This window comes from Dipteris shenzhenensis, chromosome 5, assembly GCF_047967505.1.
Source record: "Dipteris shenzhenensis isolate YYH24624 ecotype China chromosome 5, Dip_SZ_1.0, whole genome shotgun sequence".
Classification (NCBI taxonomy): domain Eukaryota; kingdom Viridiplantae; phylum Streptophyta; class Polypodiopsida; order Gleicheniales; family Dipteridaceae; genus Dipteris; species Dipteris shenzhenensis.
In genome coordinates, this window is record NC_141600.1 from 879,137 (window position 1) to 899,043 (window position 19,907).

At 43.1% G+C, this 19,907-nt stretch overlaps 1 protein-coding gene across 1 annotated transcript in view; it reads left to right on the forward strand.

The window, feature by feature from the left end:
* CKS (Nucleotide-diphospho-sugar transferases superfamily protein) overlaps positions 1 to 18,975 on the forward strand; it is a 35,592-nt gene extending 16,617 nt beyond the window's left edge. The window contains exon 8 of the mRNA XM_087374832.1: positions 18,591 to 18,975. Coding sequence (XP_087230958.1) covers positions 18,591 to 18,683 — 93 coding nt within the window. The 3' untranslated portion in view covers positions 18,684 to 18,975. The remainder of the gene's footprint in view (positions 1 to 18,590) is intronic.
* Positions 18,976 to 19,907: the final 932 nt, after the last annotated feature.

Consider the following 19,907-nt stretch of genomic DNA (forward strand, 5'->3'; position numbering starts at 1 on the left):
GGTCCGCAACAAATGAATATCTCCAGATAACCTGGACCACGAACTCTCACTAAGCTCTCAAGCAGGTACTCTTCTGGCTTTAGTACAGCTTGTCCATCACCTTCCAACAATCTGTGTCCAAAATTTGAAGAAGCACCCACACTTCCCCTTCTATCTTCGAAAAAGGCCAATTCCTTCTAATCTCTCATTACCTAAGACAAATGAAGAGTAGAGTCTCTCCACAACATGCTATAAAGGCTCAAATGAAGAACATCAAGTACATACCAGGTCGTCGTATTGCCTGTGTGCATGCTCTGAAAGCAAACCATGCACCTCATCGAGGCACCCACCAATAGCCAGTGTAATCTTGTACTGTCCCCGAAGTACAGCATCCATCTGAACATGAGACCTGAGGGCACTCCATGGAATCCACCATCGTGTCAGTGTCAACAGCCACGCACTTGGAAGATACCAAGCACTCCATGCTGTCTATCACCTTAACAAAGGTCTCTGACTCCTCGTCGACCCACATCTCACTATGGTTTCTAGGTCAACATATCTGATCTCAGTAACACATGGAGATGTCACCAGGGACAACTCTTCGATTACCACATTTGCTTTGGCCTTTGTATCACTCTAAATCTGAGTCGGACTCTTTCCTTTTGTTTTTCTGATCCGCCTTCCTCTTTCTGCAATCCTTCGCAAAATGACTTGGCGTATCACAGTAGAACCACTTCTTCTTTTGCTTCCTCTTGAAAGTATCCTCGTCATCATAGTTCTCTTTCTTGGACTTGCTACCGTTAGGCTTGCCCTTTCATTTGCCAATGTAAGTCCTTCACCAGCAACGCCTTGTCAACTTTGTCGTTGTTGTAGAGCTTCTCTCTAGCTTCGTCCTCTAGCAGTAATGGACCCAACTCCTCAAAAGTCAGAGGTTTGGTCCTCTGTCTTGCTGTCACAGTCGTAACAAAGCTTTTAAAACTCCGAGGTAGCCTCCTCAGTACCATCAAGGCCAAATGGCATGAGTCCACCTTCTGAGCAACAACTGATGCCAGTTGATCCCTCATCACCTGACCTTCGTCAAGTGGCTATGTACCGAATCTCCCTCATCCATATCTAGGTTGTAGAACTGGTGCTGAAGAAGCAAGATCCGGGATGTGTTGTTTGTCTCGTATAGATCCTTCAGAGTGACCCACGCCTCTACTAACGTCTCGGCCATCTGGATGTGAGGAAGCATAGAGTCTGCCGTAGTCCCTATGATCAATGCCAGGGCATGTGCATCTCTGTCTTCCCAAGCGTTGAGCTCCTCTCCGTCTATTGCCATGAGTATATTCCCCTGTTTGTCCACCATATCCTCTGGCTTCGCCTCCACTCCCGCTGGCAATTCCCATAGCTTCCGAGTCATTTATCCGAGCCACTAAATGACTCCGGATCTTCACCTTCCAGATTGGGTAATTTGACCCATCCAGTTTCCCAAAGTTAGGGATAGTGAAAGAAAGAAATTTGGTGGAGGAGGAAGGGAGAGCAGGGGCTGAAGAGGCTGAAGAGGTCGACATCTCTGCTGCTAAACCACACAGCAAAGTCGATCAAACTCAACCTTCAACAGACTAGAACTCCTTACGCACCTGACTGAACCTGAGTCACCCTTCTCGCAAGGGCATTGTCCTCTAGTCATGGAAGTCGTTTCCTAAGAGCTTTTGAATCAGGGTCGTCCTTCAGCAAGGTCCCTGCCTTTAGGCTCCCACACGTGTGAGCCTCCTACTTGGGCTCTGATACCATGTTAGAAATCACTCAACAGAGGGTACGCGATAGAATTGCCGAAGAGCTCTCACAGTGTGGTGTGGGGTGTGGAATCACAAACTTCTTAAACTTATGTGCATAGAATAGATGTACAGACTCATCAATAGACAATGAACCAACCAGATAGAGAAACCACCAAAATAATATATTTCCGTCCAAGGCTACGGACACAATACAAAAGAGATAGATCCAAAGTCCCACCAATGGTGTGGTCTTGTGATCTTACCACAAGGTCCTTCACTTCCACCTCGAGCGTCTATAGACTTTCCGTCCAGAATGATCTTCTCAACCTTGGTGCACTGTGTGTCAGCCTAGGTAGGCAGTCCTCTGTGAGCTAAGTCTGCATCTCCTCAGCCCAGTTCACCTCCTGGTCATAGGCCCAACTGGTGCTGTCTGCTGCTTCTTCCAACTGCCTGAAGTGTTGCTTCAGAAGATGAGAAATGAGGGCACAAGGCCCTCCCTTTTATTGTCCTAGAGGGCCGGCCAACCAATCGACCCAGCAGACCTAAAAGGGAGCAGGAAGGAGCAGCGTAATAGCACTAGTTGGGCCTATGACAAGAGGTGAACTGGGATGAGGAGCTGCAGACTTAGCTCAGAGAGGGCTGCCTACCTAGGCTGACACACAGAGCAGCAAGGTTGAGAAGATCATTTTGGACGGAAAGTCTACAAACGCTCGAGGTGGAGCATGTGGGCTTGAGTCTAGAGATAGCCGGCAGATAGGAGAAGGACCTTGTGGTAAGATCAGACGACCACACCATTGGTGGGACTTTGGATCTATCTCTTTTGTATTGTGTCCATAGCCTTGGATGGAAATATATTATTTTGGTGGTTTCTCTATCTGGTTGGTTCATTGTCTATTGATGAGTCTGCCGATCTATTCTATGCACATAAGTTTAAGAAGTTTGTGATTCCACACCCCACACCACAGTGTGTGAGCTTCTGGGCAATTCTACCAGTCTTCTGCTGTGCGTATGCTCTGTTGGGTGCTCTCTCTCTCTCTCTCTCTCTCTCTCTCTCTCTCTCTCTCTCTCTGTGCTGCATGCTTCCGTGCATTTCACACTCACATGGTATGTCACCACAATGTAAATATCCTAAGTCAAAGTACAGTTGACCATTTATTTGATCATAATTAAAGTATTTTATATGTGTTAATTATGGTCAAAGAGTTCTTTTAATGGTCAAGGGATTGACTATGGTCAAAGATACTTGACTCTAGTCAAGTAAACCTGACTTCGGTCAAGGAGACTTGGTTTATTACCAAGAGGGTTAAGTGCGGTTAACCAGAGAACTACAGAGCTGACTACGGTCAGAGAGTGTTGACTTCGGTCAACAAGACTTGGCATGTGCCAAGAGGGTTAACCCTGGTTAACCAAGATGTGCCAACTTCGGTTGGAGAGACTTGGCTATAATTAAGGCGCCTCGACCCTTGGTCAAAGCTCCTTAATTATAATCAAGAGTGTTGACTCCGGTCAACCAGAGAATAAATATATATATTTATATTTGTTTAGGTGTGCACATGTGTTTAGTGGGGACGCCCACCGTGACTAGAATTAGTCCACAGTGTGTTATTTGCATGCAAAGTGCTAACAAATAATGGGTGCCATGGTGGTGCGCTTTAATTAATTGTTGCAGGTACTAGGAAGAGTTATTTTTCCTAAGCGCTACGGGAGCCTGACAAGCATCTAGGAGGCGGTTCGTGTGACCAAGTGCTTTGAAGTCTCCAGAGTGGCCCTTAGTGGCATGTAATAGGACTTAGTCTAGATTTTAGACAAGTGGCATGTTGCCAATTTGAAATGAGCTTGAAGCTCTTGTAATAAAGGGGATTTTTTCACGTTTTGAAGGTGGTATCAGACAGCTCTACGCTGAACTTTTGTAACAGATTCTCTTCAAGTAATAAAATACCTTGGGGGGGGTCCAGCCCGACATGTTGTCCTGGGCCCTAGTGTCTCTGTTGAGAGAGGGAGAGAGGGAGAGCAAATGAGAGTGTCTCTGCTGTCTTTTACGAGAGTTAGCATTGCATTGGTATCAGAGCTTGGTATTCACCATCTTCTCAGGTGGTGACGATCCAAGAAAGGCTTGAGGATGTGTGGTTGGGTGATCAGAAGATCATTGGACCTCTCGATGCTCTATTTTGGCTGCTGCAAATTCCGCCAAACAGTGGGCTACGAGTTCTGGTTCTCAAGCACTAGTTTTTCAAAACGACTGGTGACCATCTACCATTGGATGCACCGACGAAGGCTATACGCAGGACGGTGGCCAGGCAAAGTGCAAAAGTTCATGGGGTCCTGCAGTTAGTAAGCTAAGCGAGGAGTCAGGAGCGTGGGTTTGTGTCATTCCTTGGAGAGAGCTTTGAGCAGACGATTGCGTGACGCCTCGGGTGGAATAGCGCAAGTCCTGGTATTGCTGATGGTGTACGTGCATCCAATACCAGAGATGTGAACGCAAATCAATTGGGGCAAATTCTGTCACGCTTCCTGTGTAGCCATGATGCCTTGCATAGCGACGCCTTCACGCACGGGTTCGCTGGCTGACGGAAGACAAGCGACTCTCCAGAAGGCTGGCTGATGGAAGACAAGCGACTCTCCAGAAGGCTGGCTGATGGAAGACAAGCGACTCTCCAGAGATGCAAAAGCCCGTGACGCGCATTGGTCTCTAAGGCGCGATGGTCTCGACGGAAATTCTTGCCAAGGTTTGGGCAAGTTTGCAGAGCTGACGTGGTGCAGGACACGTGGCACTGACGTGGCAGGCCTGACAGACAGCTGACGTGGCAGCCAGCAGGTCCAGCTGACGTGGCGTCCACACGTGCACTAGATGATGTGGCACTGACACGTGGCAGTCAACCTGGCAGGCCAGTGGTTAAGTTAACCCTGGTACAGAAAATCCTGGTTGGTTGACCTGTGGTTAATGAAACCCTGGTTAAGTTAACTACAGCTAGTCAACTCTGGTTAGTTGAACCAGTACCCAGTTAGTTCAACATTGGTCCAGTTAATCTGGCCTAACCAGACCAGCTTGGTTGGTGTAACCAATCCAGTTAGTCTAGTTGCAGACTAACCAGACCAGAACCAGTCAGTCTAGTTAGAGTAACTAGCCAGTTACTCCATCTGGTTACTGTCCTTTCAAAAAAAAAAAAAGGGACAGTTGCAGAGACTGTTTCTGCTAGCAGATTTCACCTACCTGTCAGACTTTTACTGTCAGAAAAGTAGCAGAAAAGCAGAGAAATCAGAGATTTGCAGAAAAAGAATATGCATGCCTTTGAGCAAAAAGAAAGAGTACCCCAAGGCTGAAAAGAAAGGGTTTCAGCCTCAGAAGCCGAGGGGTACTCAGTTTTCAAAGGCTTATAAAGGCAAATCTCTATTCACCCCTGAACAGATAGCTGAATTCCGTAGAGATGGGAAATGCTTCAAGTGCGGCAAAGAGGGGCATGTGGCTGCCCAGTGCCCAGAAAAGCCTTCAACTTTGAAGGGAAAAGAGGCAGAGAAGCCACGAGGACCGCAAAAGCCAATGGCGGGGGGGATTCCTGACATACTGGGTCATGCTTCAAACCCAAAAGAACGAGAATTGCTGCTATCATGGGGCAAAGTCAGAGACCAGCAAGCGCTAATTTTATTTGATCCAGGGGCTACTGATAATTTCATATCAGAGGATCTAGCCCTGAGGCTGGGAATAAAGACGGAGGAGTTGGGCAGGGCTTTGGATGCCGATCAAATGTTCTGTGGGAATCCTGTGCCAGTCACTCCCTTGATAGGGAAGCTCCGTCTTCATGTTCAAAGTTATGTGGATCAGGAAGACTTCTTCATTTCTCCACTGAAACATCATGATGTAGTCTTGGGAATGCCTTGGTTTCATCGCAAGGCAGTGAAGTTGACTCTTCCTGAAAGAGTGCCGGAGTTTGTGCATAGGGGGAAAAATCAGCGTTTAGTTGCCAGGAATAAAGGGGACACTATCCCCATTGTATCTGATGTTACATGTGGTAAAGCAATAAAGTCTGCAATTTCTGCGTACATGGTTTTTGTAAAAGAAAAAGAGAATGATATGCATGCTGAAATGAATGATGCAGACAAAGATAAGTTTCAGTTTCTTGTAAACTTTAAAGATTGCTTTTCTGATGCTTTGCCAGGGGAGTTACCCCCAGAGAGACCAGAAGATCATCAAATAGAGTTAATGCCTGGTAGTGAGCCACCAAACAGACCACCTTATAGAGTCAGTGCGACTCAGAGAGAGGAGATTATGGCTCAGGTACAGGACTTGCTGTCCAAAGGGTTGATTCAGCCCAGCTCATCTCCTTTTTGTTCCCCTGTACTGCTAGTACAAAAGAAAGATGGTTCATTCCGTATGTGCGTCGATTATCGCGCACTGAACAAAATGACCATCAAGAATAGATTCCCTATTCCGTGCATTGATGATGTGCTGGATCAGTTAAATGGAGCTTCAGTTTTCAGCAGGATAGACTTAAAGAGTGGCTATCACCAAGTGAGAATACAGCCTCAGGATGTGCACAAGACAGCATTCCGCACTACATTCGGGTTGTATGAATACTTAGTGATGCCTTTTGGGTTGACAAATGCTCCAGCCACATTCAATAGAATGATGGATCGCATCTTCCGAAATAGTGTTTCAAGAGCTGAGAAATCATCAGCTCTACGCAAACAGCAAGAAAAGTGAATTCTTCTTGGAAGAAATCCATTATCTGGGGCATATAATATCCAAGAATGGGATAAAAATGGATCGAGCAAAGATCCGTGCCATTTAGGAATGGCCAGAGCTGAAAACTGTGCATGAAGTTCGAAGTTTCCTAGGCCTGTGTTCTTACTACAGAAGGTTTATCAGACATTTTGCTAATATCGCAGCTCCATTACATGAACTTACTAAGAAAAATGCAGCCTTCACATGGGGAATATCACAGAAGAAAGCATTCAATACACTCAAGGAGAAGTTGACTACAGAGCCTATTCTTGTAGTCGCGGATCTTTATCAATCTTTTGATGTTGATTGCGATGCTTATGGAGAATGTGTTGGGGCTGCATTGCATCAGAATGGTCATGTAGTAGCCTATGAAAGCAGGAGACTTCGGGATGCAGAGAGATATCTAGGAATCTATGAGAAAGAGTTATTGGCTGTAATTCATGCCATCCATACATGGAAGCACTATCTTTTGGGTGCAGATTTGACTGTTAAGATAGATCACCAAAGTCTGAGATACTTTTTGACTCAGACCAAGCTTTCCGAGAAGCATATGAAATGGGCAAACTATGTTGTGTTTTTAAAGGATGAGTTTGGGAATGTTCTCGGATTCATCTAGGTATATGCTTCTGCCGTATTAGCGGACATGCAAATTTCACCTTGTGAAGTTTTCGTCCAAGTTGCGGCCTGCTGGTATTGTGATAATTCTTTCTATCTTAAATGGTGCGTTGCCCTATCAGCTAGATTTAGATTTAGATGCTCGTTGGGGAGAGACTAAAATGAAAACGTTTAGACTTCACAAGCAGTTGTAGCTTGATTGAAGAGATTTTGGACTACCTTTTGATTAGCCTTCTCCTTTAGTGCTAGCCTTCATCATGGCTGAGTCTGCCCTTCACCTCCGGAGTGCTGACAGAAACTCAGTACAAAGACTTTGTATAAATGGATGCTCAAGTATGTGTGGGTGTGTGGATTTGTATGTGTGAGAGCATATTTTTATACTATGGTCTACACCCACTGTTGGGCGCTGATGACGTCAGTGGGGATGTCATAGTAGCTAGTCCCTGCTATGCATGATGGAGTTTATGGTTTTCAACCTTGTGAGTGACTATCATGAGATTGAAACTGCACTATGTTGTGTTTTTAAAGGATGAGTTTGGGAATGTTCTCGGATTCATCTAGGTATAAACATGCTGTCAATGTATCATTTTCAGATTGTCCATACCCCAGGAATTCGGAACAGAGTGGCAGATGCCTTGTCCCGAAGACCCCAGGTCAATAATGTGACTATTGCCTATCATTAGGACCTGGAAGACATGAGGGAGCAATATGCTCGTGATGCAGATTTTGGTGAAATTTTACAGCAAATGCAAGAGGGGCAATCCACCAGTCACTATTCCCTCAAAGATGGGTATCTAATGAAAGATGATTGCCTATGCATCACCCAGGAGATGAGGAAAAAGATTTTGAAGGAATGCCATGCACCTCCCTATGTTGGACATAGAGGAATTACAGCAACAACTCTAGCACTAGAGAGGTATTTCTTTTGGCCAGGGATGCGGAAAGATATACATCAGTTTGTTACTGAATGCCTTACGTGTCAGAAAGTGAAGTATGATAGATGGAAGGCACCTGGCCTACTTATGCGTCTTCTCGTGCCTCAGGCACCATGGGAAAGTATTACAATGGACTTTATTTTTGATTTGCCAAGATCAAAGTCAGGGAATGATGGGATTTGGACTATCATTGATAGATTCAGCAAGCAAGCTCATTTCATTCCGGTTCGCAAAACCATAAAGGTAGATCATATGGCTAAGCTTTTCATGGTACAGATTTTTAAACATCATGGTATGCCTAAGTCCATTGTTAGTGATCGAGATCCCAGAATGACCAGTCTATTCTGGAGAGCTTTATTTGATAACATGGGGACGAATTTGAATTTTTCTTCTTCTTTCCATCCCCAGACAGATGGTCAAAGTGAAGTAGCAAATTCTACAGTTTTGGATATGCTGAAATGCTACGTGGGTGACCAAAGTTCAGACTGGGAAAAGTACCTACCGTTGGTAGAGTTTGCTTACAATAATACAGTACATAGCTCTACAGGGAAAGCCCCTTTTGAGGTCATATATGGGAAAGTGATTTTGCCACCTATATTGAGGACCAAAGATGAAATATTTGCAGCTGATCAGTTTGTGAGAGACCTCCAGACGGCTTACAGTCAAGTCCGGACAGCAATTGAAAGGTCTCAAGAGAAACATAAAAGAGCTGCAGATAAGCATAGAAGACAGTTAGATCTCAAGGAAGGGGATTGGGTACTTTTGAAGTTTGAAAAAACTAGGCTCCGCAAGTTTAAAGGCAAACAGAAAGTGTATGCAAAGTTATCTCCCAGATACTATGGCCCTTTCAGGGTTACAGAAAGAATAAATGAGGTTGCATACAGATTAGCATTGCCAGAGCATTGGAGGATTCACAATGCATTTCATGTGAGTTTCTAAAGAAATTCTAGGGACCAGAGCCTACAGAACCAGTATCAGAGGATCCACTAGAAGTGGATGAGCTGGAGGAGGTCCTTCAACCAGAGCAGATTGTGTACCATACTGTGTGCAAAGGCCCTCAGGGTAAGGAGTTTTACAGGTATCTTGTAAAATTTAAAAATTATACGGCATTAGATGCCAAGTGGATGGACGAAGACATGTTATCCGACCATCCACAGCTTTTGGATGTTTACAAGGAAGCTTTTCAGTTGAGGTCAAGTGAATAGAAGCCGAGGGGATGTCACCACAATGTAAATATCCTAAGTCAAAGTATAGTTGACCATTTATTTGATCATAATTAAAGTATTTTATATGTGTTAATTATGGTCAAAGAGTTCTTTTAATGGTCAAGGGATTGACTATGGTCAAAGATACTTGACTCTAGTCAAGTAAACCTGACTTCGGTCAAGGAGACTTGGTTTATTACTAAGAGGGTTAACTGCGGTTAACCAGAACTATAGAGCTGACTACGGTCAGAGAGTGTTGACTTCGGTCAACAAGACTTGGCATGCGCCAAGAGGGTCAACCTCGGTTAACCAAGATGTGCCAACTTCGGTTGGAGAGACTTGGCTATAATTAAGGCGCCTCGACCCTTGGTCAAAACTCCTTAATCATAATCAAGAGTGTTGACTCCGGTCAACCAGAGAATAAATATATATATTTATATTTGTTTAGGTGTGCACATGTGTTCAGTGGGGACGCCCACCGTGACTAGAATTAGTCCACAGTGTGTTATTTGCATGCAAAGCGCTAACAATTAATGCCATGGTGGTGCGCTTTAATTAATTGTTGCAGGTACTAGGAAGAGTTATTTTTCCTAAGCGCTACGGGAGCCTGACAAGCATCTAGGAGGCGGTTCGTGTGACCAAGTGCTTTGAAGACTCCAGAGTGGCCCTTAGTGGCATGTAATAGGACTTAGTCTAGATTTTAGACAAGTGGCATGTTGCCAATTTGAAATGAGCTTGAAGCTCTTGTAATAAAGGGGATTTTTCACGTTTTGAAGGTGGTATCAGACAGCTCTACGTTGAACTTTTGTAACAGATTCTCTTCAAGTAATAAAATACCTTCGGGGGGGTCCAGCCCGACATGTTGTCCTGGGCCCTAGTGTCTCTGTTGAGAGAGGGAGAGAGGGAGAGAAAATGAGAGTGTCTCTGCTGGCTTTTACGAGAGTTAGCATTGCATGGTATTAGACTTCAGGTTTGCATGGAGCCGGTATTAGACTTCAGGTTTGCACGGAGCCAAAGAGGGCAGCAACAAACGCGATCCCCTCAGAAGCTTTGTGACGTGTTTTAGAGGGGGATTTCCACCCATCTATGGTGCGATTTGGTTTGTCCCTTTCCTGATCTGCTTTAACACCCTTTCTCAGTCTGGTTTGAGGAGCTCTAGCCCACGCAATTAGTAGGAGAAGGTTTGTAGCATTGATTGGCAAGGAAGCCCACGTCGGCTTGACGGTGTGCACACATCAACTGTCATTCCTGTGCGTCAAAGCAATAGCTTGTCGGTGTTTCTCAAAAAGCTCTTTCCCAAGGGTTTGGTAAAGATATCTGCAACATTCTCCTCGATGTTATAATGTTGCAATGTGATGTCACCAAGTAACAGTCTTTCTCTGATGAAGTGTTCTTTGACATCAATGTGCTTTGACTTGGAGTGATATACTGGATTATTGGCTAATGCTTGAGCCGATTGATCATCACATTATATTGTTGTTGGCTTTGACTCATCAAAGTAATCTGATTTGAGAATAGTCTTCTGAGCCATTTAGCCTCACATGCACTTGTTATGAGTGCCCTATATTCTGCTTTTGTTTAAGACAGAGAAACAGTTGGCTACTTGTTTGACAACCATGATATAGCACCTTTACTAAGGAAAAATGCTTATCCTTATGTGGATCTCCTGGTCTCATGATCTCTTGCATAGTCACTGTCATAGTATCCATGCAACCTTGGATGACCTCCTTTGTATTCTATTTCAAATTGTCTTGTACCTCTAATATATCTCAAGACTCTTTTGGCTGCATTCAAGTGAGACTCTTTTGGATTTATCATAAACTGTGCAAGTGAGCTAACGGCATAACAACCTCATGATTGTCAGATATATAAGAGGTCCGATGAGCTGCTGATAGTACTTGTCATTGATTGTAGACTTTTTTGGATCTTTTGTAAGTTTCAAATTTTGCTCCATGGGAGTGGTTGCAATTTTGCAATCTGTCATATAAAACTTCTTTAGGAGACTATCCACATATTTTTGCTAGCTCATGAAGGCATAACAGCCTCGTGATAGCCAGAATATAAGAGGTTCGATGAGCTGCTGATCGTACTTGTCATTGACTGTAGACTTTTTCGGATCTTTTGTAAGTTTTAAATTTTGCTCCATGGGAGTGGTTGTGATTTTACAATCTGTCATATGAAACTTCTTTAGGAGACTATGCACATATTTCTACTGGCTCATGAAGGTACTGTCGGACTCTCTCCAGAACTCAATACCAAGACAATAGTGCATAAGTCCAAGATCTTTCATGGCGAACTTTGCAAATAAGTCTTGTTTCAACTTCTTGATGAAGCTCTCATTGCTTCCTGTCACAATCAGATCGTCTACATACAAAAGTGTAATAGTAATGTCTTTCCCTTGAACTTTGTAGTAGAGAGTATGAAATGCGTTGAACTTCATGTATCCCAGATTAGCAAAATACTTATCAACTATGCTATACCAACTTTTGAATGCTTGATTTAAGCCGTAAGACTTTTCTTGAGATGGCAAACCTGATGCTCTTTTAGTGGTTCAACATACCCTTTTGGTTTCTGCATGAAGACTTCCTCGTATAGGTAACCATGGAGAAAAGCATTCTTGGCATCTAGCTAGTGACATCAAAAATCTTATGGAATCCATCTTTGCTAGTGGGACATAAGTCTCATCATATATTGTTGTGTAAAACCTTTTGCAACTAGTCTGGCATTGTATCTTTCAATGCTTCCATCTGGATCGTACTTTACTTTGTAAACCTATTTGCTTGCAATTGCCTTCTTTCCTAATGATAAATCCGAAGTGTTGTTTCTATATAAAGCTTCCATCTCTTCATTCATAGTAGTTTGCCATTCCGGCTTATCAATTGCATCCAACCGGCTCTTCCATAGCCATGATGGTAGTCATAAGAGCATAATCGATGGTTTCAATCTGAATTGCTTCACCTTTCTGAGCATATGTCAACCTTGCTGGTGGTTTTCTTTGTTTAGTAGACCATGTAAGTTGTTGCTCTTCTTGAGGAGGATCCTCTGGCAATTCTTGCTCTTCTTCATCAATCTTCTATGGGCATATACTATGTAACCAAATATGCGGAGATGCCCAATGTGTGGCTTGTATCCGGTGAATGCCTCATAAGGTGTTATGCCCTGAATCGGTTCAGTCGGAAGCTGATTAAGCAAGTAGTTTGCAGTGTGAATTGCTTATCACATTTGCATAGAAGCAATTCACACTGCAAACTACTAAAGTTTCAGCAATTTCACTGAGCATTGTTTTAGCATTTTCTACTAAAGTTCCATTCTTCCTTTCAGCTATTGCATTCTACGAAGGAGTATCTGCACATGTGAATTGTCTTCGCATGCCATTACTTTCGCAGAAGTTCATGAATGCTGAAGACATGTAGTCACCTCCTTTGATCTTATGACTTTGATCTTTTTGCCTGTCTGGTTCTCTACCATGGCTTTGAATTCTTGAAATTTGGAAAAGACTTCAGATTCTCTTTCAGAAAGTAGAATCAACAATATCTACTGTAGTCGTCGATGAAAGTCAAGTAGTAAAGTGAACCATTAATACTGTGGGTCTGTGCATAACCCATACATCTGTATGTATCAAATCAAGAACACCTCTTGCTCGAGAGGTGCTTCTGCCAAAATTGGTTCAAATCGGTTCTTTTCTGCTTACCGAAGCAACATGCTTCGCAAACTTTTTCAAGAAACTGTAGTTTAGGAATGCCAAGTGCCATATTCTGGTTTCTCAATTGCATCAAGCTTTTGAAATTAACATGTCCATATCTCTTGTGCCATATTGCGGAAAGTGGCATCGATTGTTGTTGAGCTGACATGGCATGGAAGTCTGGTGCTGAATGTTAGAAATGACCCAACAGAGGGTACACACAGCGGAAGATTGATAGTAATGCCTAGGAGCTCACACAGTGTGCGTGGGGGGTGTGGAATCACACAGTTCTTAACTTATGTGTATAGATGTGCAAGCCAGTAAATAGACAATGCTAAAAAACAAATATAGAAGCAACTCTTTATATTTCTGTCCATCTACAAAGTAGGACAAGATACAATACCAAAAGGTCCTTCTACTACAAGCGAGGCACTTCTAGATCTCTGAGCTTGGGAGCTCCACCTCGAGCCTATGTAGACTCTCTGTCTAGATCCCTTCCACCTTGCTGTCCGGAAGCCAGCCTAGGTGGGCAGCCCTTTCTCAGCTTTGTCTGCAGGCTATGATGTACCTCCTTCACCTCCAGAAGATAGGCCCAAGGTAGGTCTTACTGCTGCTCCAATCTGCTGACTCTTGGCTGCTCCAGCCTTGTACCCTGTTCCGTACAGTTGCGCCACCTGTCCTAGGTCTGCACACCCTTGTACCCTGCTCTGTACGCTTGCTGATGTCAGCGGCACCTATGCGCCTCTACTTGGGGCCTGTTCCAGCCCGTACACCTGTTCTGCAGTTCCGTCTTGCCAGGTCAGATCTAGGGGTTCATGCCCCCGCCATCTCTCTAGCACAAGGTATATTGTGCTGTCCACATGACAGCTCATGTGCTGCCCATGTGGCAGCCCCATTCTCTGCCCATGTGGCAATCTATACATCCCTAGGTCCACCTCCCCCATGCTCTCCTTGTATGGGGGCGTACAGATGGGGAGGTGACCATTCCAACACTGAAGCTAGCATTGTGAACAAGTGTCTTTCTTTGACTGCTTTTTCCACTAGCTGATATCCTCTAGATTTGTCTCTGATCGTGCATGCATCTCCATCGAACATGACTCGATAGTTGTGTCCGTCATTTGTCCAACTGACAAGAGGTTGTTATTGAGTTTCGGAACAGAGTACATCTTTCACCAATCCTTTTGTACCAGTAAAATTGTTCATAGGGACAATGCCTTGCCCTTGAATTGGATTTGGTGTGTTATCTGCAGTGTAGAGAATATTCTTCAGTTTTTATAATGGTTTTATCTCTATAAACTGTTCATGATGCTTTGTCATGTGTGATGATGCACCACTGTCGATGTACCAAGGATCTTGATCTGCTTGATCGACTTGATAGCTGCTCTCTCCTTTGGAATTACAATCGATGTCAATGTACACTCTGTCAGTCTTCTGTATGTCCTCACTTGCAAGAAACATTGTGTGAGGTTCCTTGGCATAATGACTGTGACTTGGATGTCCACCACGATGATTTCCTCTTCCACGGAAATTTCTTCTATTGCTGCTAGATTAACCTCCTTAGTCATATTGCTTCTTGCGGCAATCTCTTTCATATTGTCCAAAGTTATGACAGTAGTTGCACTGAATGTTTGACACGTTGGTGGATGCATTCCCTCTTCCTTGAAATCTTCCTCTATTAGAATGATTTCCTCTTGGATGCTGATGTTGATGCTGATGATGATAACCACTTCTCTAAGATGCTCTTCCTCTGTCTCTTCCTTTGCCTCTACCTCTGTCTGAGGCTGTGAATGTTTGATCATTGGAATGACCTTTCCGTGCTTGAATGGCTTGAGTCCTTAGTTTTTTACCAAGTAACATTGATTGTTATTCCTCCAGTGTTGCCTTTGAATGGCAAGAATCTGGAGTAGATTCTCGTATCCCTCTCCTAGTTGAAGGTCCAATTGTCTCTAATTAGGCTTGCTTGGCAGAGGTCGCCATAGAATATGGCATCCAACCCGCCAATTCTTTTGCATGAAGATGTTTGATTGAGCAAAGGTGTCGATCGGTTAGGTTCAACATGTTTTGTCTAATAAGTGATGCCTTATTGAAAATGACTAGTCTTAGTTTTCTGAATAATCCACTGAGGTTGTCGAGCTTCTCACCTATTAGAGTTATGTGTGTGTGTGTGTGCGTGCGCTCGCGTTACTATTGTAAGTTATAGTGTTGAGTGGATTGTTGTGCTGTCAATAGTAAATGCAACTTTGCCTTTGTATGTGTCATTGATGAGTAGTGTCAAATCAAGTCCTGGACTACAATGCACGTTGTGAATGTCTTGCTTGTACCAATTAGGAATAGGTGGATAGCCTCTTTAGGGTCCAATCTTTTTTAAAGCGATATATCATCGTGTAGTAGGCGTAGCTCATTGTTTACTTTTTGTATTGTGTTGTGGTAATCTATATTTGGCATGAATTTGTAGGTTTATGTGCTAACCGATTGTTGTCTAGCCAAGTTTTGGATTATGCTATGTCTAGGCTGATGTCATATCTACACTGAACTGTGGAACATCGGGTTTTAGGACATGTGATGATATGAAACCGCATGTGAGTGTAGGACTGACTCCGAGTAGGAAGTTGAAACTAGTCGGGAATTTTTTGGCATGGCTTTGATTGGTTACTTTGGAGTTGTCTCCTCTATGGATACACTAATCTACGCCAATCTAGAGCTAGACCAACCATCGAGTGATGAAAAGCGAGATAGTTTCTTTTCCTTTTGTTCCTTTTAGGTGGGGTCAGACGTGTCGATGTAGCGGCTTCAATGCGTGCAAGAAGAGGATTTGATGCTGACGCTAAAAAGTGTGATGCAAGTGTCAAAACCTGCGCGTGATGTGACGAGCACGTAGAGCATAAAAAACCGAGCAACTTTTCTTTTTGGAGCTCCCTCAAATTCTTCTTGGATCAAAAGATACGGCTTGATCAAGGTGGAGGGGCAAAAACGTGAAAAATGATGATGTGGGAGGTGGGTGCACATGCAGTGTGCAAACTATATGGCACTATGCCACGTGTTAGTGATGACATGGCATGCTGATGTGGCATAATGACAAGGCTTGCAGAGGTGGCATGATGACATGGCACGGTGATGTGGATTGATGACATGGTAGTCGGTGTTGACATGGCACTGTGGGACTATTGTGCTGACGTGGCAGTTGATGTGTCGCCGTGAGTTGTTGCGATTGAAGTAGCGTGTGTTGAGTGGTTGACTGTACCTTGTGGGCTGGTCGTTACGCTTGTTTTGGGTTGTTGGAATAGCGGTTGTAGGTCATTGCCAATGAGGCCTTGCTTGTGGTTGGTTTTAGACTCCGCGTAGTTTCTCTTGAGTCGCTTGAGCTTGCTGTTGTAGTTTGTCGAAGGAGCTAGGGAGCACTGGAGTCGCCTATGCTTGGTATGTGTGTCTTTGAAGGTAGAGCCATTCTAGGAGTCGTGTTCGTGCGTAGTCCTTTGAAGCTTGTAGTGCAAGTTGCCTTGCATTAGTTGTTGCGTGAGGCTGTGTGGAAAGCTTTCAGAGTCGGCTGTTGCTTTCATTAGCATTGGAGGTCGCTATTAGAGCTTTTTGTAGAGTAGTTTATTGTAGGAGCCGCCTCATAGTCAATTTATAGATAGTCTTCTCTCACTCTATCTCGGAAAAGAAGGATATGGTCTCTTGACAAACTCACTCTCTCTCTCTCTCGAAAGAAGAAGGAAATCCTCTCTCTCTCTCACAATAGAGTATGAGAACGACTCGCTCTCACCAAAGAATGAACAGAATTCCCTTTCACTCAAAACTCTCACAAGCTGAAATGAAAACGAAAGGAATTGAAAGAATCGATGAACGGAAATTCTCTTCCACACATGAATGGAAATGGCCGGAATGAGATCTCTCTATCTCACTAAGAAACTCTCACTAGAACTCTAATGAATAGAGATGAATGGAATCACTCAATGGAAGTGAACTATCGTGAAGACACTCAAGAGAAACTCTCAATCTCTCAATCGATCTCTCACACTCTAATACAAGGATCTCGATGCCTCAGCGGAAGTCAAGGGAGCTTTGATACCGTGAACAAATATGGAGAGGGAGAGGAGAAGAGTGGAGATGAGGAGAGGGGTCAAAGCTAGAGAGCACACCACAAATGACTGACTCTACACTTATACAAACCCGTTTAGGGTTAGGGTTAGGATTAGGGTTTCCAACCCTTGTGCCTGTAGCACTCGTTTGTCTTAGTGCTATGTACTTATGATCACTTGATGCTAATCAACACCAAGATCATATAGATCTGGTAGGGGCAGTTTCTTTTGTCAGGGTCGGAAGCAGAGGTGTTGAGGTAGCAATAGTTCTAGGGTGATCACGTATCAATGGCTCCCCCATGTACGAATGACAAGGACAAGTTAAGCGGAGCAAACTACGCTCAGTGGAAACTACAGCTCCAAAAGTGGACCCAAGATCAGGAGGATGAGTTTGAAGACGAGCTTGCTACTTTGGGAAGAAAATGGGCACATTCAGCCCTTGTGCGCACCATCATGAAAGAGGTTTCTCTTGCAGTGCAGACATTGACAAGGCCGTACGAGGTATGGTCCAAACTAGAGGACCTTTATGCAGGGGACCTAGCGATGTGGGCTGCTACTCTAATGGGGCAGCTTTATAGTCTTGAGTTCTCCAGTGGTAGTGCTATGCAGCTCTTTCTGATGAAGGCTAAGGTCATCCATGACCAGCTTTTGTCCATGGGAGCTGCACTAACCTCTCTCCAGTTGGTGGCACTTATTCTCATCAAGCTACCTCCGGCTTATGACACGGTCTCTTCGGCCTTGTGGTGTCAGGTCTCAGCTAGTCAGTTTTGTGAGGCACTTTCCTTTTCCTTTGTCCAACTTCAGGGGCTCTCAAGGAAACAGTTTTTAGCTTTTTAATTTCCTCGACGTGCCGTATAACATACTTTGAAATTGTACCATTTTCCCTGCCTTGAGCTGACAATTATTTAAGACTTGAGTAAAATGGCCAAAGGCATCATCTTCTTTGGTAAGAGATTGCCATGTCAGACCCAAAACCACTTCATTTGAAAATCTTGGTTGCATGATTTCCTTGTTTAAGATCAGTCAGAAATATAGTTGAAGGTATTGAGTTTAGCATTATGTAGATGCATTGCCGATCTTTGACACGCTTATGTGTTTCTAGTGAAGAGCCATTGCCAAGTAGATTTTTTGTGTGCTTGTTCATATGTAGAAGACAAACACTTCAACTCTGAAGGTCTAAAGACATAACATTAATAATTGGCATATTCAGGGATGATCTTGGCATATATACCTTTTATATATGTGTGTATACCTTGGTAATAACCAATAAAGTGAATATTGAAGTCGATGGAAGCCTTTTGCATGCCTCTTTCATATTACCATGAAACTTTATCAAGTGTTTGTATATCGACTGATATCTTGTCCAAAGCTTCAGATTTGAAGTAGATAACTTTTGACTGTTTTAATGATATGCATCCTGTGTCTTACTGGTGATTGTCTATTAGTTAGTACTGTTTTGTGTATGATTTTAATAATTGCATCTCCCTTCTGTTGGAACTTCAAGCACAAATGCAAGGCGGTAACTAAGGAGGGGCTTGATGAAATGAGTTGTCTGAAATTCCTAATCTCATTATGCTCTTTAATAGTGATATTTGTTGTTTAACTGCCGATACAGGTGATCAAAGTCAATCATGATGCTCATGGAGTTGATTCACCGTCAGACATTGCCAAAATTGAAAATCTAATGAGAGAGAGAAACATCTCATAATTAGATTTTGGTTTGGAGCTCTGTGAAGGGCCTTCATAAAATAAGAATGGCAGGCATGTCGTTAAAGTTTTGATCCTTATTTCTGGAATAACCTGAGCTTTTCTTGTATCGAGGTAGAGATAGGTAATATGCTATTAAGAGGAAAAAGGGGTATGAGTTAGGGTGCATGTAATAATTTATTTTATTATGGTAAGCACGAGGATATGGTAGCAAGTGGTCCTCTGTAAGTTCTATTTTACAGGATCTAGAATCATTTTTGTAACCCTTAGATATGCCTTTGTTGAATAAGACATCACTTCTGTCAGTTGGCGTTGAATTGATGTACAATATGCATTTTGAATCATGCAGCATTTACAGTTCTATTTTACAGGATCTAGAATCATTTTTGTAACCCTTAGATATGCCTTTGTTGAATAAGACATCACTTCCATCAGTTGGCGTTGAATTGATGTACAATATGCATTTTGAATCATGCAGCATTTTTATGTTAATTGTTGATAGAATTATATTTGTAGAAAGTGTGTTTCAATACAATCCAGCTCAAATTTCTTAGATGAAAGAGCCATCATCCAGTAAAGTTTTAGAGTACATCCACTTTTTTATAAAAGAGGATAAAATAAATCCAATTTTATTCTGTTGCTTATAAAACTAGTGAGGATCTTTGACACATTGGTGCAATTGGCACCATCTAGCCATGCAAGTAGTCTTACACCTTGACCAATGTACCTTCTCTAGTCTTAGATGAAAAAGCTATCATATAATGAAGTTTTAGAGTACCTCTACCTCTCGACAACAGAGTATAAAATCAATTACTTCTCTTCTGTTGCTCATAGAACCATTGACCATCCTTAAAATATTGTACGAAACTAGCCTTCAATTTTGTTGTTGAATAACTTAACTCTCAAAGTGGTAATATATTTCTCCAATGGATGAAGAAAAGGGTTATCTAATTGAAGTACTTTGTTGACCCGTGCTTCCTTCAAAAGACCCCCATCAATGTACCTTCTCTAGTAGCAACAATAGCTTCCACCTTTGATGTGACACGCACACACTATCGCACATTAATTGTAGTAGAGTCGATCTTTCTTACTAACAGTGCTTGTAAAACACCTTGTTTGAGAGAGGACAAACATTGTTGATTCTAGAGAGAGAGCAAAATTTCAATCTTATACGTGCTTCTTGTGGCAATTTGTTGAATATAAACCTATAATACCTTTTCAAATG